This window comes from Ailuropoda melanoleuca, chromosome 5 (assembly GCF_002007445.2).
Source record: "Ailuropoda melanoleuca isolate Jingjing chromosome 5, ASM200744v2, whole genome shotgun sequence".
Taxonomy (NCBI): Eukaryota; Metazoa; Chordata; class Mammalia; order Carnivora; family Ursidae; genus Ailuropoda; species Ailuropoda melanoleuca.
The window spans coordinates 15,688,681-15,715,053 of NC_048222.1; the positions used below are offsets into that span (position 1 = coordinate 15,688,681).

Genomic DNA, 26,373 nt, shown 5'->3' on the forward strand with positions numbered 1-26,373 from the left:
GTTTTATTTTTAAGTAATCTCTACACCCAACACTGGGCTTGAACTTAACAACCCTGAGATCAAGAGTCGTGTACTCCACCGACTGAGCCGGCCAGGTACCCCTTTGGGTTTTTTAAAAAATATTAGAATTACCTTGTTAAACATGGTCTTTAGTGGATATTAACCAACCATCAAATAAAAATACACAAAAGCCCCAAAGGTGAAAACAATATATTAATTTATTTCCAAAACAACATGGACCACCATTGCAATCAAGGACGGATTTCGTAGTTTCAGCCACTCCCATGGGCTAGCAGAAACCCACTCTCCCAAACACTATAATTTTTCAATATTAAAGTATTTAAGTTACAGAGATGACCAGCAACAGACATGTAAACATCTTCTATTCTGAAAGAGTTCTCGTTCTAGATGAGAAAGATCCAGTGTAAAACATTTCTTCTTCTCGGGTAGGGTCATTTAAAGAAGTTGAAAGAAGAAAGACAATCAAGTTTTAGACTCCGCCATTAGCTCTGGGTGTGTTCCCTACATGTCAAGCCTTCACCGCTCTGTACAGCTCCATCTTTTTCAGTAGCAGGAAAAAAAGGCTTTACTTCAAAGGCATTCCCTTATATACAATGAACATTCAACAGGCCCTGTCACAGAAAAAATAATAAAATTGTGTGAATTAAAGGTATCATTAGTTTTAGTAACTTTTTTTTTGTTAGAATAAATAAATATTAAGGAACTTCATGGATTCAGGAGTACAAAAGTACACTTCACATTTTTCTGAGGTGACAGCACATCTTCTCATAGTAACACTGAGACCGCTCTTAAAACCTACCCTCTCTGGTATACTAAGTATGGCTTTATTTCACCTTCTCTAAGTATTCCATCTCAGGAAATCGAACTAAAGAGACCAGTAAGAACATCCCAACCCTCAGAGAACTTGTTTCCTACTGCTTATTAACAACGTCTCTAAGCCTCACTTACTTCATCTGCAAAATGGAGGTAATCATGTGAGTCTCCCGAGTGTTGTAAGGTTTTAATGCAAAGAGCCATAAGGGAGCTATCAGGATGCCTACAACACAACAGGCTTTAGCTTGTCTATTCCTTCCCTTCTCCCTTTGGAATGATCTCTGATTTAGACCTCAATTTCTTTTTTCTTTTTTTAAGACTTTATTTCTTTGAGAGAGAGAGAACGGGGGGGGGGGCAGAGGGAGAGGCAGAAGTGGACTCCCCGGTGAGCAGGGAGACTGACGTGGGGCTCAATCCCAGGACTCTGGGATCATAACCTGAGCTGAGGGCAGACACTTAACCGACTGAGCCATCCAGGTGCCCCTAGACCTCGATTTCTACTTACTCATATTCTTGGCTTGCTATCCCAATCTAAACTCTGCATGTGAATGCGTTAAATTACAAGCAATCCATGAGATTCTCCAGAGCAGCCTTTCCAACGCTGATGCTATTTACCAAGAATTTTAGAGTGAAAAAGCTTCTGTCTTCCCTTTTCTCCTCGTGTCAAACACGGGTCTGGGGTACAACAGGCACTCAAGAAATACTTACTGACTGCATGCTGAATGAATGAACTGGAGAAGGAATGGGACAAGGGATCAGTGACACAGATGCTCACTCACAATGGAAAGCTCTTAAAAATCTGGATGCTCTTATTAGCACTAAGCACTGTAAATCTACTCAGAGAATACTCTCTGAGAATAAGCTACTCGGAGAATATTCTGGAGTCCTTAAAGCCTCAGGGCATAGAATTTGGACTCCATTTTGCAGGTAAGATCACTTTGGTGGGGGTGGAGGGTGGTGACCGAAGAGGAAAGTGATTCATTCTGAGGTTAGAGACTCAGGACAAGATTCATGCAATAGCACCTCTCTTCTAGAAATATCTTCATTCTGTGGGAACATTTCAGCGTTCTCCGTGGAAAGCAAGGGCAGAAGGACTAGCCCACATTCTGACACCCAACAAGAAATGTCCTGTTTCCCTGGGATGCCTTTGCTGAAGCAGGAAGCAGTAGCCGATGCCCGAAAGCATATCCTGCCTCCTGTCCAAGACTTTACATTCTATACAGGACTTCAGACACAGTAAACTGGAAATGCTAATGCTGAAACTTGGGAACAAGATCTAGTTCTCCCTTCTGGTAGCTGAAGTTTTAAAGGAGTTGCTGAGTTGCCCAGAAAGTTGTTTCTATGCCTACGTGTGGCTGAGCAAAGAGGAGCGGTGTCCACGAACGTGTGGCTACAGATGTGTCATAGAAGATTCCTTCAAAGAAACACAATTCCTATTTTCCTAAACAGCATTATCTACAGTTCTCCTTTTCAGGATAACATTTCTCTAAAATGAGTATCTGATCTGGTGCAAAGGTCTGACATCAGTCCAATTTATCACTGATCAGAGCAGTAGCCCGACATAGAAGGCGCATCAGGAGGCCGCCAGTGTGGCCAAAATGTCACCATCGCCCTGTGCAGCCATCCTGATAGCGGAGTTCACAGTGTCCATGGATGTTTTCACGTAGAATAACATGGTCAGGTCTTGCAGCCACAAACTCATTCCAGCATAAGCAAGGCAAAGTTCTCCCACAAAGAAAGGCTCTTTTTCCCAGCTGTGAGGGCCCATCGAGCACGTGTTACGGTGGATCAGAAATACCAGCTGGGCTGTATTACTGTTTCACTCTGATTTAGGGTTCTTTCTCGAAGCCTCAGTTCTAGGCATTCCACGGTGAGGGGGTATGTGGAAAGCTCAAACTTGTTAGCGAAGAGGCTGGGCGAATTGATCAACCACTTCAAGTCTCCGTTTCCATAGATACAAATGCCGTGTACGTAGCGGCCTGCAGAGGAGAGAACAAGAGGCAGTCAGAACATGCTGGTGTTCCCAAGCTGCCCAGCCCTGGAGTCTACGGAGTAGCTAAGAAGTGTGCTGAGGGTTAGGGGATTCTAAACAGGATCGTGTAGGCCCAGCCCACAAGGAAGTTAAGCTCTTTACAGGAAGACAAAAGGTACGCAGAGGTACTTAAAGAACAGGAGAGGGAAATAATACAAAGCGAGAACACAATAGGCGTCACAGGATAATCTGTGTATTATCAAATGAGAGTGATGGATGAGAGGTTCTAGAAGGGTACAGATGGGACAGGTCTTTATGGGTTGCTCTGGTCAGGCCTGTTCTGTGAGCCTATCCAAGTGCCTTCTTTTATCTCCACTTAATGAGAATGAACCTCACTGACAGGACATGTCAGGACTCAACTCCTCACCCCCTCCAAGTCTCCCTGGGTCCTTCTCCTCCTTTCTCTCACACTCCACATCCAATCTGACAGCAATTCTGCCAGCTCAACCTTCAAAATACTAATAGAATTTGACCCCTTTCCACCACCTCCACCCCTACCATCCTGGCCCCACACCATCTCCACCTTCCTGTCGGAATTGTTACAATAACTGGATTCCACCACCTCCGGCCTCCACCATGGTCTGTTAATATATTCTCAGCACAACAGCCAGAGCGATTATTGTAAATGTAAGCACATCATGATGTCTTCTCTGCTCAAAACCCTCTAAGGGGGTCTCATCTCCTGTGGAGGAAGAGCCAAAATGCTAGCAATGGCATTGAAAAGTCCTCAGAATGTGGCCTTTACCTCCCACCATTTGCTCAGTCACTTCCGCCACATTGGCCTCCTCCCTGGCCCGGAGCACACCACGCATGCGCTACCTGAGAATCCACCTGAGAATCCACGTGGCTCTTCCTCCCCCCCACCACACCCAGGTATCTGCCTCGAGGCTGTGTTCTCAGTGAGGCCTCCTCTGACCCCTCTTTCCTCCTTCCCTGATTCATTTTCCTCTTGGCTCTCATTACCAACAGATAGATACGTATGTCAGTGCCACGAAGGCAAATATTTTGTTTATTGTCTTTCTTTCCAGATAATTGTTTATTGTCTTTCTGCCTGGACTAGAACATAAGGTCCAGAAGGGCTGGAACGTGAGACCATTTTGTTCCCCTCTGTGTCCTCTGCATCTGGAACAGTACGAGGTAAATATGAGGTATTACATTAATAGCTACTGAATGAATGGATAGAGAAGCATGACTGGAGAGTTAGTGGAAGGATAGAACTGGGGGGGCATCAGGGGCACAGATGGTGGCTTCATTTGGGGACAATTCCTCTGGAAAAATGTGCAGACGTGGGAATTTTCTGCTAGAATCAGAAGTTTGGTTGGGAAGTGGGTTAGAAGAATGGTAGGAAGTTGAACCTCTTTTCTAGAGGTTTCTTGGCATAGAGTAGAATGACTATGGTTGACTGACCTAAAACAAACTCAAGGGCTGGGCCTTTTTTTTTTTTAAACCCATAAATAGGGAGAGTGAATGGGGTGAAATGAACTTTACTAAGATTGATTTTGCAGAGCTTTGCAGGATACATTAGAAATCAATCATGAGGCCACACTAACAACTTAATGTAAACCAGAGAACTGGTTCAAAGTTAATGGCTGCCATGAGTAGGGAAGGAAGGGTATTAAAAACAGAACAGAGAAGAGCTGACAGGACTTGTGATTAATTTAATGTGCCTGGGAGGAAGTACGATAGAGAGTGGAAATCACGGGGCATGGAAGCCAGAGTTGTGGGAAGTCAGAGAAGAACCTGGGGGGAGGGGAGTGAGAGAATGCACAAGCAGCTTGCCCATGCTTAAGAGAATGAAGTGAACAGGAGCGACTGTTTCAGTGTGGATGGAGGAGAGGCCGCACAGACAACTTGGTCTTCAGGCTAGAGGCAATCACTACACACTCGAGGGAGGAGAGAATCACTACCCACCCGCACAGGGGGCAATGCAGGAAGGCAAGAGAGCAAGGGGATCATTTAGGGGAACCCTCACAAACCTGAGACTCCCAGATGGTGACCCCGGTTGTGAGGATGAGTAGCATTTCCTCTCAAAGCAGGAAGGGACAATGAGAGTGTGTCCAAAGTACCCTGAGATGGAGGAATGGGATGGCACGACAAACTGGTAGAGGGATTTCGATCAAATGTCTTGGAAGTTCTTCCTCAAGTTGCAATTGTTACCTTTTGAGAGCAGAATGGCCATTTTAGCATAAGATTGAGGGTTTAAAGCAAGTAGGAAAGATGAAAAGGACACCAGGAAGATAATGGGGAAAATAAAAGAATAAGCACGCAGCCAGGAGGGTCTAACCTCCCTATGGGGGGTGAGTTTGGGACAGGTCTGTAACAGTCTGCAGCAATGCTCTGCTTAGGGAAACACAAATGACATAAAGCAGATGGTGGTAATCGTTATGCACAGGAATGGACCTTGTAGGGTCAAATGGCAGGGGAATCTGGGATGCTGAGTGAAAACAGCATGGGACAGCTGACCCAGTACACAGGCTGGACCAGGGAGTCCTCAGAAGGAAGCTAGTAGAAGGAAGAAGCTGGACAGTTGAAACCTTGGCAATCCCAATTTTAACAAAGCAACCACGTTTCAAACAATACGTATTTTAGGTGTGGGGATATAGCAATGAACAAATTGGTCAAAAATCCTAGCCCTCTTGGAGCTTCTATTCTGATCTGGGGAGAAAGGAAGATATAAAGTGTGTAAGTTGGTGAAGAAAATTAGTAGAGCAACAAAGAGATTGTAATCAGAGGTGGGAGCTCCACGTTCAAGACCACAGAGCTAGAGTGCTCTCAGTGATTTTAACTGCTAACAGGACCTACAGGGCAGGCACACATCCACGCGTTCAGAACAATTCTTATTACTCACAACCAAGGGGAAAGGGTCCAGATCGTACTCCTGACTTGTGGGTTTGGCATGCACTATTCTGCCTCCTCTGGGTCTGTCTTTTTCTTTTCCCTATCTAGTGGTTTGGGGGACAAACTATTTTTATGCTGTGGACCCTACAAGGCTTTCAGATGTTCACTGGTATCACAGGTGCGAAGAGAAGAAAAATGTCTGAGAGGCTTGAGCTGCCCAAGCTGTACACCCTAGCTAGCTCCCTGGCTCGGGGCTACTCTCATGTGCCCACCTGTCATGATAAGTAAAGGTCCCTCTCAAAATGCAAACCTGACTAGCCTATCCCTTCTCTGTGGGGTAGGGCCTGGACACAGGTGAGGACAAGAGACTGAAGGCAAGGCTCTACAGAGGGGCGGGGCTTGGTGGCTGATGCACAGTGAACAGGAGCTTCTGTGGTGGGGGCCAGAGCCACAAAGTAATGACGTCACATGGGTCCCTGCCGTGGAGGCTGAAGTCCTCCCGAGTTACAGCTGGAGAGGAGGTGGAGAAGCAGATCAGAGGGTGACCAGAGAGGTCCTAGAGGGAGGGTGACAGGGTAATGGGAGGATGGAGGATTGTGGAGAAGGCAACACATCCCAAATATTGAGACCCCCTACTAATGATGACGGTCTCTTTTCTAAAGAAGACCCAGGAGATCCAAGGCAAAGCGACCTCCTCTCCACCGTCCTCCTTCCACCAGGAGGGCAGGCTGTGATGAAATGCAGGCAGGTGGCACCGGCTGTCCTTTGGGCACAGTACGTTGGGTGATAAAGGTAAAGACATGAATACGCCGAAGAGCAGACTGTAGGGTGACGTGAGGATGTTGCCATCTGCAGCGGAAGGGGCCGCTCAGAAAGACAGGAGAAGGGGGTGGGGTGTTACGGAGAGCTGCAGAAAGGCAGCCATTGGAGGTTTTCCTCTGAAACATTAGGTGGCGATGAGATGGACCGTTGAGGGAAGCCAGAGACTGCAGGTGGACAGACTGAGGGACGAGTGGAGGAAGCAAAGCTTTGTCACCACAGGGAGCAAAAGTGAATGCCTCCCACTCACTCTTCCACTTAACCACTCACCCACCTCCTGCTATGGGCTGAATTGTCCCCCGCCCCAAATTCGTATGTTGAAGTGCTAGCTTCCCCCCACTCCGCCCCAGCCCTATACCTCAGACTGTGACTGTATTTAAGACAGAGCCTTTGAAGAGCTGTTCAAGCTAAAATGAGGTCATATAGGATGGACCCTAATCCAATATGAGTGGTGTGGGTATAAAAAGAGGAGACGAGGACCCAGACGCACACAGAGGGAAGACCACGTGAGGACACGGGAAGAAGGCGGCCATCTGTAAGCCTCTCAGGAGAAACCCAATCCGTAGCCACCTTGATCTCCAACTTCTAGCCTGCAGGAGTGTGAGGAAACAGATTTCTGTTGTTGAAGCACTCGGTCTCTCATGCCTGGTTATGTTAGTCCTAGTTAATGAATACCATGCCCACGACGGCCCAGGCAAGAGTTTGAATGGAATGTAGACCAGGGCTGATAAAAACCCTTCTTTATAAAGTTCTACAGAAATGAAAACTACTGGGGCACCTGGGTGGCTCAGCTGGTTAAGCGTCTGCCTTCAGTTCAGGTCATGATCTCAGGGTCCTGGGATCGAGTCCCTCTCAGGCTCCCTGCTCAGTGGGGAGCCTGCTTCTCCCTTTCCCTCTGCCTGCCACTCCCTCTGCTTGTGTGCTGTCAAATGAATAAATAAAATCTTAAAAAAAAAGAAAGAAAGAAATGAAAACTACTTAAAACTTTCTCATCCTTGTCCGTTTGGAGGAGAAATCTCTCTTGTTAGCGTTGCCTGCCATCGTGTCAGAGCTGCAGCAAATACCTCCCAAGCCAACTGGAAGCCTGTCTGTGGGGGGAACAGAGGCTGGCGTGAGGGGTGGGGGTGGAGGTCTAGCTTGCTCTGTGGTGAGCACATGACATCACTTCTCACCCTGACCACTTTCCCCTCCTAACCACTGCACTCCTAAAAGGAACAAAAGAGGAATAAATAAAAAGAAGAAAGCAGAAACTAGCAAGAAGTATCATCATAAGTTGAGCCTACCTGTACACCCACTTGGTAATCATGAGCTGGAGAACATCAGTGAGCTACCTAAATTTACTTTTCTTTTTCTTTCTTTCTTTTTTTTTTAAGCAGGCTCCATGTCCAGCGTGGAGCCCAATGTGGGGCTTGAACTCACGACCCCGAGATCAAGACCTGAGCTGGGATCAAGAGTCCGATGCTTAACCGACTGAGCCACCCAGGCACCCCCCCTAAACTTACCATGTCTTGAAGCCTCTAGCTACTCTAAGAACTCACAGATTGTTCTAAATATACCAGTAGTTCTGTCCATAAGAATCCCTGTATTTCACAATGACCTTCATGCCAACACCAACAAGCAGAGTGGCCTCAACATGTGGAATGAATGGCTCACCATGGCAGCCTCCGTGTTTATCTTCCATGTCGATCCACTTTATAGCCCTGAGGTTACCTGTCCAGGATGCGTTTGGCATGGCACCAGGGACACCTGCAGTGTTGATAAAGAAGAAAAGCAGAAATGAGAACCAAGAGAGAAGGGTTTCATTTCATCAATGAAGCCTCTAAGGTATGCTTATGCTTTCGGTAGATTGTCTTCACGTTAGATTTTCCATCATGGGTGCAAAACCTCAAAAACTTACGGTGTAAAAAGTTGGTGTTTATGAACCCCACCTTGCCACCCGTAAAAGAATATATGCATAACTGTTTGGTCATAATGTGTGCCCAAGCCTGCAAAATAGAGTTTAAGAAATACCACAGCGTGAAATCATAAGGCAGATGGAAAAGTTGGGAGATTGGGGTTATCTCTCAATGGCCTTCAAGTGAATTTATTTTCAATCCTAATTATTACAGCTTTTTAAGACTTTTCAGATGACTTGTATCTTAAAATGAAAGCTCAGAAAACAGGCTACTGTATGTGCTAATAAGTACTAGTAAGTGGGAGCCCTTCATACGAAGTTGCAATATTAGGCATACAGAAGGGAATATCTTGTTCACTACTTATGAACTCGAACAAATCCCTTAACATGCTATCCTTTTTTAAATTATTTTTTATAAGCAATCTCTATACCCAGCATGGGGCTCAAACTCATGACCCCAAGATCAAGAGTCCCACGCTCCACTGACTGAGCCCGCCAGCATCCTTTTTATTTGTTAAAGTGCTTCTTGGGCATTTGGTGTTGCCAAGATTGTGCTGGGCCCTGGGGAGAGGGAGAGAAACAAGACTTGGTTCTCCACTACCCAGTGAAGATATACTGTCGACCCCAAGCAGTAGGTTTCGAGCTTTGAGTTTGTCTGAGGAAGACTGGTGTGCACTGAACTACCCATCTTCTCTATTTCTTTCAGCTGTTCTTTGGCCCAAAGTTTAGTGGCTCACCCCTTAACTAATTAGTTATCTAACTCACCATTGAAATGTAAAGAGCCTTTAAAAAGGAGAGGAGGACTTTTGGTCCCCACGAAGCCAGGGCTTTTCCACCTTGGCATTATTGACACTTTATTTATTTATTATTGCAAATTCTTTATATTTATTTATATATTTTTAAATTTTATTTAAAAAAAATTTTTAATTTTATTTACATTCAATTAATAAACATGGAGAGCATTACTGACACTTTAAACTGGATAATTCCTTGTGGTAGGGCCTGTCCTGTGAATTGTACCATATGTAGCAGCATGCCTGGACTCCACCCACCAGATGCCAGCAGTACATAGCCCTCAGCTGTGACAATCGAAAACATCTTCAGGTGTGGCCAAATGTCCCCCGAGAGGTAGCTGGGCAAACTGCCCCATTGGAGAAACACAATGCTAAAGTTTTTTTCTTTTCTCTTTTCCTTTCTTTTCATATTTATTTATTTGAGAGAGAGAGAGAGAGAGAGTGTGCACGTGCACGTGCATGAGCGGGAAGGTTGGAGAGAGAGGGAGAGAGAATCTCAAGCAGCCTCCCCACTAAGCATGGAGCCTGACTCGGGGCTTGCTCCCAGGACCCTGAGTTCATGACCGGAGCCAAAACCAAGAGTCAGAAGCTCAACCAACTGAGCCACCCAGGCATCCTGCGCTAAACCATTTCAAATAGCCCTCTCCATCTCAAGAAATTTTGGACAGGTCAGAGATTAAAGGGTCCATTTAATCCTATAGAGTAGTTTTACCCCAAGATTTCCATTACTGGAAAGTAAGTATATGGGAATCAAAGGCAAATGCAATAAAAGAAGAAATATTTTGCTTCATAAGAGCTCCAGCAATTTTCACCAGTGAGCCATGCAATCTGAACGTAATTTTGGTGTAATGGCACCATGTGCATGAAACCTGAACCCAGACTGTAATAGTCCTTTCTCAGAAGACCGGGTAGGCAGAATAACGGCCCTCCCCATGACATACATTCAAAGAAGTCCGGATCCTAATCTCTGGAAACTGATATTATGTTATGTTACAGGGAAAAATGGAATTCAGTTTGCTAATCAGCTGACCTTAAAATAGGGAAATTATCTGCAATTATCCAGCCTGGACCAATGCAATCACAAGGGTCTTTAACAGTGGAAGAGGGAGGTTCTGAAGAGCTGAGGTTTTTTTTGTTTTTGTTTTTGTTTTTGTTTTTACCATCTGAAGGTTGAGGAAGGGGCTAAGGAACATGGGTGGCCATTAGAAAAGGTCCAGACCCTACAGAAAGGAATGGAGCCCAGCCAATGCTTTGGTTTTAGTCTGGTAAGACCCATGTCAGAATTCTGTCCTACAGAATTGTAAGATAATAATTTATGCTGTTTAAATTGCTAAGTCTGTGGTAGTTTGTTACAATGGCAAGTAAAAAACTAATATACATACTAATGAGACAAAAAATTACCCAGGATGATAGATATTTTTTAATAAGGAAAAAAAAACTGCACAAGACCAATACTTTACAAAAAGTTTCATTGGATTAGGCACATAAACATGTTTCCTGTTTAAGAACATTAATAAGAAATGTGCATTTTCAGAAGAAAAAAGCTCTGTTCTTTTGACCTGATGTCACATGATAATTATATGATGGTCTAAATCAATAACTGTACCAAGGTCTCCCAACTAAAATTAAATTTTGCACAGCCTTTCCTGTAAATGGCATGAATCCTTACCCCTAAGGGCTTGCTATAAGACAGATTCTTTTTTTTTTCCTCACTGCCAAACTTGAAAAGTTTGCTTATAAATATTGAGTAGTCCCCAAGAAAAATACCATTTATTAAGCAATATTTCTTTTTAGTGCTTTGATTTGCATTTATTACCTTAAAAATTACTTTAGCGCTTGCCTTTCCCAAGAGAAGCTTCTGTATTTTGTTCTTACTACACATCTTAAAAGAATTGAGAATAAAACTTGCCTTGGTTAAGTTGGCAGTCCAGAAACCAAAGAGATAATCTGGTATATTCACTTGTGTCCACAAGATTAGCTGACATGGATGTAATTTTTTACAAGTCTGTTTTGATGAAAAGCTACAGCAGGAGAGTGTGAAGCACATACTGTCGTAACAAAAAGTCCCCACCCTCCTTCACATGACTACAGTTTTTAAAGGACAAGATTTTTTTTTTTTCTCTTTAATTCTGCACCAGAATGGGCATCTTCGCAAGATCCCCAGCACGTCTTGGCGCACGAGCACGTCTAACAAGCTCTGGACTGTAACCAGCATTGCCAAGAGGACATAGCTTCTGTCTCCTCTCTCCTGGAAGTCCGTCCCTCAGCCTTCACCAGGTTTCTGGTTACCTTTTCTTTCCCCCTTCCCCACATTTCGCCCTGACGAAGAAAATCTGGTACTATGTACCTTCTTTTTGCTTTCTTTTCTTTTTTTTTTTTTTTTTAAGATTTTATTTATTTATTTGACAGAGAGAGACAGCCAGTGAGAGAGGGAACACAAGCAGGGGGAGTGGGAGAGGAAGAAGCAGGCTCCTAGCGGAGGAGCCTGATGTGGGGCTCGATCCCAGAACGTTGGGATCACGCCCTGAGCCAAAGGCAGACGCTTAACGACTGAGCCACCCAGGCGCCCCAGTACTATGTACTTCTATCCTTTGGTTAATTTAACAAACCTGTCCGCACAGCTGGGAATCCAGGCATTTGAGCAGACCGCTCATATCACTTTCTTGAAGACCATCAGCCCACCTGGTGTGGGGAAAAGCCTTGATGAGCGAAAGACCAGTCCTCATGGTGCCCTGACTTCACAGCACTGGGCCCACGGAGGGTTCTCAGTCAATGTTAAAGGAGTGAATGGGTGTGGCATGCGAGGGTTGCGCAACAACTCAGTCTTCAGGAGTGATGGTAGGACCACCTAGCTTGTGTGTGGCTAAGACAGGCCTGCTGGCCACCTTGGTTTCGGAAAAGGTCACTGTACTTGAAGGTGTAATCGTGCTCTACCTCTCGGTATCAAAAAGTATTTATCTTCCTCTCTTAGCCAAGGCCAACCTGTTTCCGTCAGCCCTACAGCAACTGCTTACACGGCCATCAATCACCCATTTGCCCCGTGGGTCCTGCCTGGTACAACTAGCTTTGGGAGGTGATAAAGCCCTCAACAAGACTTCCGGCGCCAGCTCAAGTATCAACTCAACGTGACTGCTTCGTAGGCACTGCTGGATTACTACTGTGAGGGGGTAACAGCAAGCAAGAGGTTGAAGGGTCTAAATGCACCGCGTCCACTGCGCGGTAGTTAATGCGGCTTGGGTTAAAACATACGCGGAGACCCCAAAGCTACTGATCCCATCACTTGTGCCAACGTGGGGATGCTCCTTCTACTTCCTGTAAGTTCTACGAAGCATAATTCTCTCCCAGAGATTGACCCGCGGCAGAGGCCACCCCCACCCCACAGCACCCCCGCCCCCCGTGGAACACACTGGCCTTCCCACTGGGATTGGGGAACTTAGTTCTTACCCCAGCTTTGTCACTACCCAGCCGGGTATCCTGGAACCATCATGTAAGGCCAGACAGACTCATCTTTCAAATGAAGGAGAGAACAGTTTTTCAACCTTGTAGACTGTCATCCACAGAAAAACAATTTTATCCCATCGTGGACGCACACACGTACATAAAGTACACACAGGTTTCATGAACTACGTAGGCTTGTTACGTGTAATGCACTGTTTATTTCGTGTTATTTTCTCATATTAAAAACTCTGGTCAAAGCCTACTAAAGTGATTTCTGGATCCACTCATGGGAAAGAGTGCTATTTTAAAAATACTGGACAGGATGACTGTGTTTTTATTATTGCTGTAATGATTATGATTATTCTTGTCAGGATTCTAGGAGGGTAGTTAGGGGGTATACGGATAAAGTCTACCCTCAATTCACCAGTGTCCTAAGAAAGGGCTAGTTTGCATTATTTCTGGTTTGGGGCAAAAAAGAAGATACCAATATTATCAGAGAAACCATTTTAAATGATAAACTTCAATTCTCTCATTTGCTCTGCACAGGCTTATTTAAACAAAAGATTTGAGATAAGTTTACAGAGTAACCCAGAATGTTTTTCTTGGAGCTTAGCCATTATTAGTCAAATAACTGCATTTGTTAAATAAATGAATACGGTTCTTTGAAATGCAAGCTTTATTTATATTGACTTGACTTTCTCCTTATTGTTCTCACACAGTGTGGTCCTCCTTTTGGGAGACCTACATGTGGTAACAAATTTCAGCAACTGCTTATTACTGAAGCTGAGATATATACTTTTTTTTTTTTTTAGATTTTATTTATTTATTTGACAGAGATAGAGACAGCCAGCGAGAGAGGGAACACAAGCAGGAGGTGGGAGAGGAAGAAGCAGGCTCATAGCAGAGGAGCCTGACGTGGGGCTCGATCCCATAACACCAGGATCACGCCCTGAGCTGAAGGCAGACGCTTAACCATTGTGCCACCCAGGCGCCCCTGAGATATATACTTTTTAACTTATTGAATAAACAAGGGATTTGGGTTTTAAATGTCAAAAGTCACTGCTAAAAAAAGCTCACAAATTAATGGTGGTGCTGTAAATTGGTATAACTCTGGAAAATCAATTTGGAAATATGTAGGGAAAGCCGCTAGAACCCCCAATTCCCTCTGGCCCTTTAAGCCAACAGCTTCCAAATAAGCCGAGGACCTCATTTTTTAAGTGTATCTGTCTGCGAAGATGTTCCTTTTGACATTATTTATACATAATGATTAACAGCACAGGCTTTGGAGTCAGAGTCCACATTTCAAATCCTTATCTCTACTATTACTGGTTGTGTGACCTTGAACAATTATGTAATCTCTTTAAGATACCACTTACTAACCTTCAAAACTTTACAGGGTTTTGTTCATGTTAAATAAGATAACGTACGTCTTGTGCTTAGCACCATGCCTGGCATACTTCTCTAAATAAATGGTTGCAAACATAACCCCTCTGTTAAAGTCATGGGGACAGTTGTAACTGTGAAAGATTGCTTCTTCACTATAACCAGAAGCAAGTGTACCAGTGTCGGCCCGCTACTGACATTTGGGCTGCAATGACATTGCCGTTGCTGTGGGAGCTGTCCTGCACATTGGAGGACGTGGAGCCTTTATCCACCAGATGCTAGTAGCAATCCCCACACCTGTCCCATCCTCCTACCTTCCACCCCTTTCCCCCTCCCACCCCGTGACAACCCAAAATGTTTTCAGATGTAGCCAAATGTTCCCTGGGGAGCCAGACTGCCCCGACTGAGAACATGAAATTGTACATTATTAATAAAATCATGTGCAAATATTTGTGTGTAAAATGAACATATATTTTTTTAGTTTATAAAACTTTAATGTTCTTGCTTTTATATTTTTCATCCGTTTATTTATGACCTCTGAGGCTTACTGGCTTTGCTGACTTCGCCATTGTACTTGTGACTATTGTAAGAATTACTGAACAAAAGAAAAAGAAAAGCACAAGGGTCAGTGGTGATTTGCTTTACCAACCAAAAATAATGGAAAATGACTTAATAAGTGGGAAATGTACTGTGAAGTAACTTGTAGCCCTTTTTTCTCATTGTTAATTGGGGTCATGTTTAGCAATAAAAAGGCATATTTTTGTTCTTCCCTACAAAGTTGTTCATTAATCACTTAGGATTTTTAACACATGAAATGTACTAAAAGAAATCCTGTCTTGTTTCATATGGATGTTTTCTGGAGTTCTGAGTTGTTGAGATCGTGGCATAATATCCTTAAAATGACACCTCTGCGTTCACCTCCAGTAATTGTCAACAAATTGATTCTTCTTTGGTTGTAAAAGGAAAAGATGAAATGAGTAAAGGAAGAAAAACCCGGAATTTTGGACTCGAAGGGATTTCAGAAATTTTAATATGCTTTACTGTTTTAATATATTCCTTCTCATTGGCATGCGTTGTAAACTAGAGCCTAGGAAATTTAAGTGAATTGCCCAGGAGTGTGGACGTGCTAAATAACTTACTGATTTTGTTTCAAGATAATTTACTCAATTGTTCAAACAGTTTTCTTGAATGTTTCCTATGTTCTAGAGTAGATGTTGAGGGTAAAGCTATGAATGAGATGTTCTTGGAGCTTTTGGGCTAGTGTATCCAAAAGGGTTTGTATTTATTAATATTTATTAATATTTTAATATTATAATTTATATTATAATAAATAATATTAATGTTATTAATATTTCTACTAGCCCAGACACTTCTTCTCAAGTCTTTCCCCAACAGTCTTCTGGTGAAGAACAGGGAAGGTTAATGACACATCTAGAAAGGTGGAAAATCTTTGACCCAGAGCAGTTCAGATTTCAATATAATCCTGACCTAAAGACTGACCTTGACCACTGACTGCCTACATTTCTCTTCCGCTGCTTATCACCTGTAACTCTCCTCAAACACTACTTTAATCATGGCCCATTTTTCTAAGATGGTTAAGACCTTCAGTTTCACCACTTCCAGGCTCGGAGGCTGCTGTCAAATTGCCTTTCTTTCGTCCACTAAACTATGACAGTTTTTAAAATCCTTCACCTTTGCAAGGAACCCAAATCCACTGAATAATCCCTTCCAGCTATGACTTCGCCATTTGGTGCAGTACGGGAGCCCCCAACTGATTTCCAATTTACCGGGGGTTCTTTAAACCCTCCCTGGCTTATAATAGTGTTGCTTCCCTTTGTTGGCATGGTCCTAATTCAGGGGCTTTACATTTCTCACTGAGACTATTCCGACCGCCTCCAATCTGCCCGGCACTTCATTGGCGATACCACTAGATGGCTTTTTCTATCATCAGGGTTGACCTTGTTTACCTCCTATTTTAGGGGGAGGGATGCAGGATTCCTTCGAACTGTCTGCCCTGTGTCTGCTTCTTCAAGCCACTTTGAGATGCTTACCCACCAACCACTCATCCCCCAGCAAATGAAAGCAAATTCAGACTTGACATCATCCCAAACCTCTCCACGGGTGCCCATTCTGTCTCTTACAAGAATTCCCACTCCTCAGACCATTGCTCATTTTATATTGCCGCTTCTGATCCCCCTGGACCCAGTTTAACACTTACCTCCTCCCTCAAAAGCTTGACTCTCAACTGGCATTTTTAACTTTTGGCTTCAGACTGTCCTGATCAAGGAGCTGGCCCCAGCTAGCTCCTCAGAACCGAAACCCTGGCTGGGACCAGCAGTTTGCTGTTAGTGTTCACATTTTGGCCAGGAAGATACCAAAATACTGACCGTGACAACAAAAGGATCCTTGCGATTTTGTCCCCAGGCTACAAACAGCAGACGGGCAGCTCATAAGGCGCATCTGATCACAGGCCTATTTGGTAGACCCTCATCGAAGTGGGGATGAACAATGAAAAAAAAAACCAAAACAAAACAGAAGACTCCCCACAGAAGTTTGGACTGCCAGTGTCCATTTGACAACAATTCACTGGAGCTTTAAGAAGCCAGGAACTCTCCTGCCGCCACGATCCCCACCATGCTTCACTCACTCATCTTGTCTACCTGGCCCGGACCAGCATGTCATGTGTGATACTCGGTTTCCAGACCTCAACTTTCACCATCGTGCATCACTGCCCACACAAACAGGGCTGTCCTGCCACCCTTTTGGGAATTCCTGAACTGGTCTTTCATTTTCACTGGTCAGGGGTAAGGCCCAGATACTGATGTTATTTCTAAACATCCATATATAATCTTACTGGGTAGCCAGGGTTGAGAACACCTACTCTTCACAGAATATTTTACGGAACATCCCTTCATAAGGGTAATACTTTTTAGCTTCTCAAACACCAAGCATCATGCCTCAGTAAGGAGAGATTTTATTTTTCACCAAATAAAGCAATTTGAAATTTTAGAGATTTTAAAAGCACAGAAAAGTGCAAAGAGACCAGTTGTTTATCTTCCAACTCCCCAAAATTAACCAGTGTCAAACACTGTGGCATATTTGCCTTGTGAATCGTCCTATTTTCTCTTCCCAAAAATATCTGTGAAAAATTGAACCCTGGTTATTAGAATGGATTCAAATAATGCATAACAGTACAAAGAACAAAAACGGAAGTTAAAAAAGGACCCAAAACATTAAAAAATCTTACACCTACAGATAACAATCATTAAGAAAAGATTATTTCATAAGAAACAAGTATTGAGGATGTGGAGAAAAAGGAAATTTCATGCACTGTTGGTGGGAATGCAAACTGGTGCAGCCACTCTGGAAAACAGTGTGGAGGTTCCTCAAAACGTTTAAAACAGAACTACTCTACAGTCCAGCAATTGTGCTACGGATATTAACCCAAAAACCACAAAAATGCCAACTTATGCACCCAAATGTTTCTAGCAGCATTATTCACAATAGCCAAATTATGGAAGCAACCCAAGTGCCCATCAATAGAAGAATGGATACAGAAGATATGGCATACATATACAATGGAATATTATTCAGCCATAAAAAAGAATAAAATCTTACCACTTGCAATGATATGGATGGAGCTAGAGAGTATTATGCTAAGTGAAATAAGTCAGTCAGAGGAAGACAAATACCATATGATTTCAGTCATGTGTGGAATTTAAGAAACAAACAAAAAAAAATGGGCAAAAAAAGGAGATGGAGACAAACCAAGAAACAAACTCTTTCCCCCCCCCCAAGAAACAGACTCTTAACTCTAGACAACAAACTGCTGGTTACCAGAGGGCAGGTGGGTGGGGGATGGGGACATAGTGATGGGGATTGAGGAGGGCACCTGTCGTGATAGGGTGTTGTATGGAAGTGTTAAATCACTGTATTGTACACCTGAAACTAATATAGCACGTTATGTTAACTATACTAGAATTTTAAAAAATAAGAATAAAAAAAGAAAACATTATTTCATAAAGCATCTTCTTATACAAATAAATACTTCCATGTCCCCTTAAGACTTCAACACAGCTATAAACTAGTTGACTCATCTGTATTGGATATAGACTGTAAATAACCTTTCGCAAATGGCTTTTACCATTGAGATATATGGGTTGTTGGGGTGCCTGGGCAGCTCAGTTCGTTAAGTGTCCGACTCTTGATTTCAGCTCAGGTCAGGAGATCAGGGTCATGAGATCAAGCCCTGAGTATGGAGCCTGCTTAAGATTCTCTCTCCCCCCCTCGACCCCTCCCCTGCTTACGTGCATGCTTTCGGTCTCTCTTTCTGTCTCATTCTCTCTCTTAAAAACAAAACAAAACAAAACAGAGAGAGATGGGTTGGGTTTCTTTAAATGAGTCTGGGCATTCCTTATGTCCAAGTTTACTGCTTTCATAGGATTATCAATTCAAAAACTGTTTCCTTAGGACTTAAGTTTTTATAGATTCTAGAAACGGGAGATTCTGTCGTTATTTCCAGCACGTGAACAATCAAGTACGGTAATTTCCTCCGTGATCTAATTGTTTAGATGTGTTTGTTTACAGCTTCAATTAAGTATCTGCACTTCAAGTGGCACTTCCTAGATCTTACGTGACTGTTTCAAATAAAAGCGTGTCCCAGACTGATTCCCCTTCTCATTCCATTCCACGATAAGGGATTTCACTTTAGGATCATTCCCTATTGGAGGCAACAGAACGTAGCATGCCCTGTATGACTCCATTGGTTGTCTGGGAAAAGGTTCTTAACAAATCCATTAGGCAAATTTTCATCGTGCCCAGTACACAGTGCCTTCTTCACCTTCAAAACAAGGCACCAGGCTACACCCAGTTGGACGTAAATCAAGAATTCATTCGCAAGTTGTAAAACACTCTCTCCCAGCTCCATGTAAAAGCAGCCAAATAAAAACCAGAGTTGCTCAGGACCCTTGTCTAATTTTAATCCCTATTTTCAACCTAAGACAGGTCCAAAAGGGTTAAAAGTCAGTGGTAAGTTCCATTTGTTGCTGCATGTACCGGGGTATATATAACGGTTGCTAATTCTGGGAACACAGTGCCTATCTATAGCAAGCAATCTTTTATGCAGAACTGGAGAAGGAGTTCTTCTGTTTACACTCTTCTTCTGCAAATATGAGAAACATATAAATAAACTTTCAGAAGAGAAGAAACACGGGAGAAAAGAGTCTTGGGATGTGCCCCTGGAAGTGGACACCCCCACCTTCCATCCCCTATCTTGCCACTCCCACCCGCCACCCCATGGAGTTTGCAGCAGTTTCTAGAAATACAAAAAGCCACAGGGTAGGCCTAGCATTTCTTCTTGGAAACATCTCTTGAACGTGAACATTTGGATAAAAAAGCATCGGGCTACAATTAGAAGCCCCATGACAACACAAAGACAGGCAAAAGGAATTTATGGGGTGGGGATGGTTGTCACTCTTGGAAGGGACTCTGGAGGGGTTCCCTGGAGTACCAGCAGTAACATATTTTCTTGTGCGGGTTACTCAGGTAAGGATCTGTTTGAAAATTCAGTGATCAATTCCAATTAGGGCAGTTGTATGTCTATGTAGTATTTCAACAGAAAGTTTAAGAAAGTTACAGATGTGTAGGAATGTGATATTTTTTATAAATTTGTAAAATAAAACATGAGACTTCAAAGAAATGCTGGCCCCTTCAGTTCCTTGCCCTGGCCCCTTTTCCTCTGCCCAGGGTCATCTGTGGGATCACAGTGCTAGTTCTGAGTCTCCAGCTTTCAGGTTTCGAGGCCCTGATTCTTAACGACTCGACACTGGTGTTCTCAGTATCAAGTCCATATCCTGTACGATGTTAGTTATTTTAATATTTTAGAAACTCTTAAGTATGGACGTACTTAGATCAAGACCAATGACTAATACGCTTAATTTATAGTAAAAGATAAACTCTTAAGCCCTCTACAAATCTAGACCAATTTTCTTCTGTGTGAGTTTTTTGTTTTTTGTGTAAGTAGGCTCCACGCCCAATGTGCGGCATGAATGCACAACCTGGAGAAGAGTCACATCCTCTAGGACTGACCCAGCCAGGCGCCCCCCGAATGAGTTCTGATGAGAGATCATATTGGGATGTTCTGATGTGCTCATTATGATGCTCTCGTACGACTGACCGAAAGGACTCACGATGGAAGTTTTGTGAATCTGTCACCTGTGTTTCTGGAATAAAAGTGAAATGCAGTTTTTTCTGTTATTCTTATTCTTCCAAACTTGTGATATTCCTACCATTTACAGATTTTCCTGGACTTACAATGGGGTGAAGTCCCAATGAACCCACTGTTCGTTGAAAATACTGAGTTGAAAATACATCTGATACACCTACCCCACTGAACATCAACGCTTAGTCTAGCCTACCTCAAATATGCTCAGAAGACCCACACTGCCTTTGGCTGGGCAGTATCATCTAACGCAGAGCCTGTCTGAGAATACAGTGTTGACAGTCTCATGTCATTGACTGAACACTGTACTGAAAGCGAAAACCAGAGTGGTTGTCTGCATACAGAATTTGTCAGAGCATCAGCTGTGGATCAGCTGTGGACCCTTGTGACCGCGGGGCTGACGGGAGCTGCAGCTCGCTGCTGACGCCCACGAGAGAGCACAGCGTATAACTAGCTCGGGAAAAGATCAAAATTCAAAATTCAAAGTACAGTTTCCACCCAATGCAAATTACATTCACACCCAACCTAAAGCTGAAAAATAGTAAGCAGAACCAGAACCACCATGTCGGGGGGACTGTCTGAATTCGGAATCACAGATAAAAACAAATCAAAGCTAACAAAAGCTTACCACACTGAAGCCTAATAATGACATAGCTACATACTGTATTTACTTTTAGTTTATTACCCCAATGAATACTATTACTAAAAATGGCCATGTTTTTTTTTTTAAGTAATAGAAGTCCAACTAATTCTGTTACTTATGGAAAACAATAAATAAATAATATGGGAAAAGTCTGCCAAATAGAATGAATAATCAGCAGCTATTAGGATGCCAGAGGGTCTCTAGGAAACCATCATATTCACCTGGGAACACACAACATTCATTCATCAAGATTTTTTAAAAGGCCGAATAAGAAGCTGATTTTCCAGACCCCGAAGGCTACATAGTCTATGATTCCATTTTTATGACATTCTGGAAAGGCAAAACCACAGGATAGAGAACAGGTCAGGATTTGCTGACAAGGTAGTAAACGCACGACGCTCTACAACTGTCAGAACACACGGGACTGGATACCGAAAAGTGCATATGAATTTAAAAATAAAAAAAAAGGAAGCTTCTTCAAATTCAACAATATTGTGTAACAGAATGGGTCTCCTTCGTTGTAAATGAATACATTTAAAAATTCCACTTTGCAGTATAACCACAGAATTTTTCATTTGAGAAATATTAATATTCACTACTGTTTTCGATGAATTCAGAACGATTTTATAGAATCTCATCATTTAAAACTTGTCTTTCCGTATTAGATAACATACATACCAAAATGTTACTGCCCCTTTGCTCCAAAATCTAGAGTATTTCAGAAAGAAATTGTGAGAAGCACTAAATACACAGACTATCGTATTATGACTTAGAAGTCCCATTTTCGGGGCACCCGGGTGGCTCTGTCAGTTAAACATCTGCCTTCGGCTCAGGTCATGATCTCAGGGTCCTGGGATCGAGCCCCACATCAGGCTCCCTGCTCAGCGGGGAGTCTGCTTCTCCCTCTCCCTCTGTGCTCTCTCTCTCTCAAATAATAAATAAAATCTTAAAAAAAAAAAAAAAGTCCCATCTTCGTGACCCAATTCAGCTGCTAAATCAGGTGACCCAAACAAATCACTTCACCTTCCTGGGCTTGGTTCCTCTAAACCTAAATGATGGGACTATATTTCCAACTCCGGAATGAAATTAACCCATTCCACTTCACAGAATCATTTTGTTCTTCTTGAAGTAGCCGTTTCAAGTTTTTACTCTTTCTAGTATGGTTCACTTAAAACAAAAACAAACACAAAACCTATCCCCAAAACCACATTCAGTGAGCACCTTCCGTGAGTCAGGAGTGGCATTACAGGCTTTAGAGCTCTGCTGGAGTTGTAGGTTACTGGTTGTCGAGTTACGGTACAGTTAAGAGTTACTCCTTGATTCATTTCTTAGAACACGTGCCTCCACGTGCCTCCTTTCCCAACACCACCGTGAGATTAGCAGTATCATTCCTCGGCTGAGGAAATGAAATTTGCAGAATTGAATGGATCTGCCCGATATCACAGGCTAGAAGCAGCCAGGATTTGAGCCCCCTCCCCCCACATTCCTCATTCTACCACTGTTCTCAATTCCATGTGGACCACTGGAGGACTCTGAAGGTAAACGAGGCTAAACGAGGCCACACGTCTGTTTCATTTGGCACAGTCCTCACTCCATGCATCCCTCTTGGGACACAATGGATGGAAGCAGACGGGAGATGGACCCAATGACCCTTCCTGAGACACCCTGTTTCTTTTTTTTTTTTAAGATTTTATTTATTTATTTATTTGACAGAGATAGAGACAGCCAGCGAGAGAGGGAACACAAGCAGGGGGGAGTGGGAGAGGAAGAAGTCTTCCAACAGAGGAGCCTGATGTGGGGCTCGATCCCAGAATGCCGGGATCACACCCTGAGCTGAAGGCAGACTCTTAACCACTGAGCCACCCAGGTGCCCCATGAGACACCCTGTTTCATCCTGGCTCAGTCGCCCCCTCATTCTGATGGAAACAATACTGCATTTTCTTTTCCAATTGGGGCAGAGAGAGGAGATTCAGATTATCTGGAAATTGCAGGTATCCTTGAGTCAAGATGTCAACATTGACATAGGATTATTGTTGGTCACCTGCGTTTCTTCGTACCTAAGCATGAACCTGACCTCCAAAAAATGATGTGCATGACACAAATACTCTCACTGACCAGTGTCATACTGTCAGTTACTCTTTTCCTCTCATGTCCCCACACAGGATAGTACTGGAAGCTGGGGAGAGGGCGAAATTCAAGCTGATTTTGTCTGAGTTCTAGAAAATCTTCCTGATCCTTTGTAGTAATCTCAGAAGCCTTTGCATCACGGAAAAATTGTGTTTTTCCAGTACCTGTTGTCTCTTAATGAGGACCACTGGGTGGAATAAAAACAGAAACAAAAACCTAATAGTACTTATACTTACCAGGCACCATTTTTGGCAACTGATATGTATTACTACATATAATTCACTTACAATGATAGGTACTCTTATTGTCCCCATTTTACAAACACAGAAACTGAGATTCAGAATGATTACATCATTTGCCTCCAATTTTATACACTAGGAATCTGCAAAACTGCATCTGAAGCCAAGTAGTCTGGCTCCAGAGGGCCTCCTTCCCTCCCCCACAGTTATATATTACACTCGCCTCCGTCTAGCTCAGTGTTATGGGCGTGCCCAGAAAATACTCTCCAAAAACAAGGAGAAATGTGCTATATTAAGACAGCCAGGCAAATGGGGATATTGTGTTAGTACTCAGTAACTAACATCCTCATTTGGTTAGAATTTTACAGCAAAAATCACCTCCACTCACTGCCAGTGATGACTGGCCTGAGTTTTATTAAGTTATGGCAGGAGTGGTGGTTGGCCTCTAAACATAGACATAGGGACTGTGAAGGAAAAGGAGGGAAATTCATTGCCCAGAGGCCATTGTTCCAGTAATCCTATACGGGAAAATGCCGCAGGATGGAAAGGGTCATAGAATCAACAAAGGCTGAGTTGGGAACTACTTTCTTCATTATCTTGTAAATTGCTGGTATCGTCTCCATTTTACAGATGGGTCAACTGAAGCCCACATAGGACAGGTTACTGTGTGCTCCAGAGTTAAAGTAAAAAAAAATGCAGAACTTTTTTGAGATCACCCGCCCCACTTTCCTCATTTTACTGAGGAGGAACCCAAGGCCCAGGAAAGTTACGTGACTTAGCTCAGGTCAAAGAGCTAATCAAGGACAGAGGCTAGAAGATAATTTTATAGTGTGCATATCTAGGTCATTGGCCTTTCTTACGTGGTCCAGTGCCTGGAGTTTGAAGAATTTATAAAAAGGAAAATAAAACATTCACACCAGGCTTGTAACACTTACTGTCCATTTATTTAGTCGATTGTTTTTAGGGGTACAGTGTGAAGTGTTTAAAACACTCAAAGGCTATAAACTGCTGTTCTAATTTTTTTTTTTTTTTAAGATTTACCTATTTATTTTAGACAGAGAGGGCGAGAGAGCGTAAGGGGCAGAGGAAGAGGGAGAATCTCGAGCAGACTCCCCACCGAGCTCAGAGCCTGATGCGGGACTTGATCCCACGACCCCAACCAAGATCATGACCTGAGCCAAAATCAAGAGTCAGACACTGAGCCACCCAGGCGCCCCTGCTTTTCTAATTCTTGAGTGTCCTTTGGGGGCATCCCAAACTCTCATCCTTAGAGCCACCCCGAGATTCTTCTGGCTCTTTTACAAACATCTTTGAAAAGAAATACTAGCAAGTCGGAGGCACTGGTGTGAAATACGTTATTCTGCATGTATATACAATGGGGAGTGAGACGGAACCAGAACTCCCCAATACACAATTCTTAGTTTTTAATAAATCCCCAAATACCTTCCAAACTTTCCCTAATGTCCTAAAACCAAAAATTAACTGGGATTCAGTAAACTTGCCCAGTGTCAGACCAGCCGTCACCTGACGAGGCTGGGATGCGAAGTCGGAATTCGTCCCTCCGCACAGTCCTGCAAGATGAGAGCAGCCTTGTGCAAAGCTCAGAAGCTTGAAACCTGGGGAATCTCAGATGAAATCACACATGCAAAAAATTAACAAGATGACCGAACCCACCAGGGAAGGCTCTGCGAGAACCAGCGGTCATAGTAAATACATTAATACAGAGCCGAAAGCAAAATATCCTTGCATCATTTCCACAAACACACAGGGACTCATCAAATAGGAGGACTGTCTATTTGTCCTTTTTTCCTTTTCCTAAATAGAGGAAGTGGATATTCAACAGCAGCAAGAGATGAACAAAAGTATCTCTAAACACTGCATGTGGACGTGTCTATCCCACTAAATCAGTGTTACTACTCCTAGTAACATACTCCTCCCATTTTCCCTGCAGGAAGAGAGGGGCCAAGAGAAGGGAAATGTTAACAAGGATTATTCTGACTCTTGCTCCTAAGGCTTAAAGAGTTTGTAGATTCGGCTTTGTCCACAAAAAAAAAAAAAAAAAAAAAGGAAGATGAAAATACAGTCTGGTTGATGTAATATATCCTAGAAGTTTAGGCTGGATAAAAAGATTTTCACTTTTCAGGAAATCATTATCATGGGATATGTAGAAAGCCTCAGCCTGGACTACTGGAATTTTATATTTCCTTTGAAAATAGGGAGCTACTCTTTCCAAAAAGCCTGAAAATTATAGAGTCAACGCAATGATTTTTCATACATTTTTTTTTCTGGCTTTGAGCTCGTGCAGTATGTTTGCAGTTGCAGAAACTGGTTGATGAGCACAAAAGGGTCACGGTGCTGCGTGCTGGTGAATTTCCTATGAGAGTTTATAAATTATCCCTGTGTAGTAGCTAGGAGGGGCAACGTTTGTTTTAACTTTGAGGAAGTTGAACACCCAAAATGGGAAGGATGTGGCTGCCAGCAAAAACCTGTATAGAATGATTGTGAAAAAACTCTCATTTCTTTCGGATTCTGGCTGTGCTGATTTCCTTTTCTGAGAAACTGTATTATGTTCTAAACAAATACCACATAAGTCCCTTCTGGTGCACGGTATGCTTTCAGAAAACAAAACCGCCTATGAATCCCAATTCCTGTTCCTTTCACCTGATGTGATCACAAAAATAAAGTCCTGAAGACACTACTGACATCCTTCGGATTTTTAAGGAAACACTTCTCATGGATAATACACACTTAGCAATATTCATGTGAGGACGAAGTGAGCTGCTTTCGTGGTTTCAAAAACGACACTGGTTACGTTAAGGGAAATCAAAATTGCAAAGAGTAAGTAAGTGCCCATCCCAACATGTGAAACCGCTTACATTTCCCGGTACTTCCTCCTGGTTTTCTTTGGGTGTATCTACATCCAGTTGTATATGGTGGTGGAGGCATGGTGTAGACATCCTTTTATAGTAAAAAGATATTTAAATTAATTTTATTTAACACCTTGAGGATCTCGTTGTTTAGGAATTCTATGTCACATTGAGGTTTTCTTTATATATATTCATAGTATTAAGTGTGTTACTCACTTGGCACTCAACTTTTTCATTTAATTCTC

At 43.0% G+C, this 26,373-nt stretch overlaps 1 protein-coding gene across 4 annotated transcripts in view; it reads right to left on the minus strand.

Annotated features, from left to right (window-relative positions):
- Positions 1–204: 204 nt before the first annotated feature.
- The window catches only part of GCNT2 (glucosaminyl (N-acetyl) transferase 2 (I blood group)), an 85,208-nt gene continuing 59,039 nt past the window's right edge, over positions 205–26,373 (minus strand). For 2 of the 4 annotated variants that reach the window (XM_034660327.1, XM_002915905.4), the window contains exons 2-3: positions 8,177–8,269; positions 205–2,813 (exon numbers count right to left, since the gene is read on the minus strand). In XM_034660327.1, coding sequence (XP_034516218.1) covers positions 2,623–2,813; positions 8,177–8,269 — 284 coding nt within the window. In that variant the 3' untranslated portion in view covers positions 205–2,622. Of the gene's footprint in view, positions 2,814–4,842; positions 5,024–8,176; positions 8,270–26,373 lie in introns of all 4 variants that reach the window. The other 2 variants (XR_004625383.1, XR_004625384.1) reach the window with 2 other exon arrangements.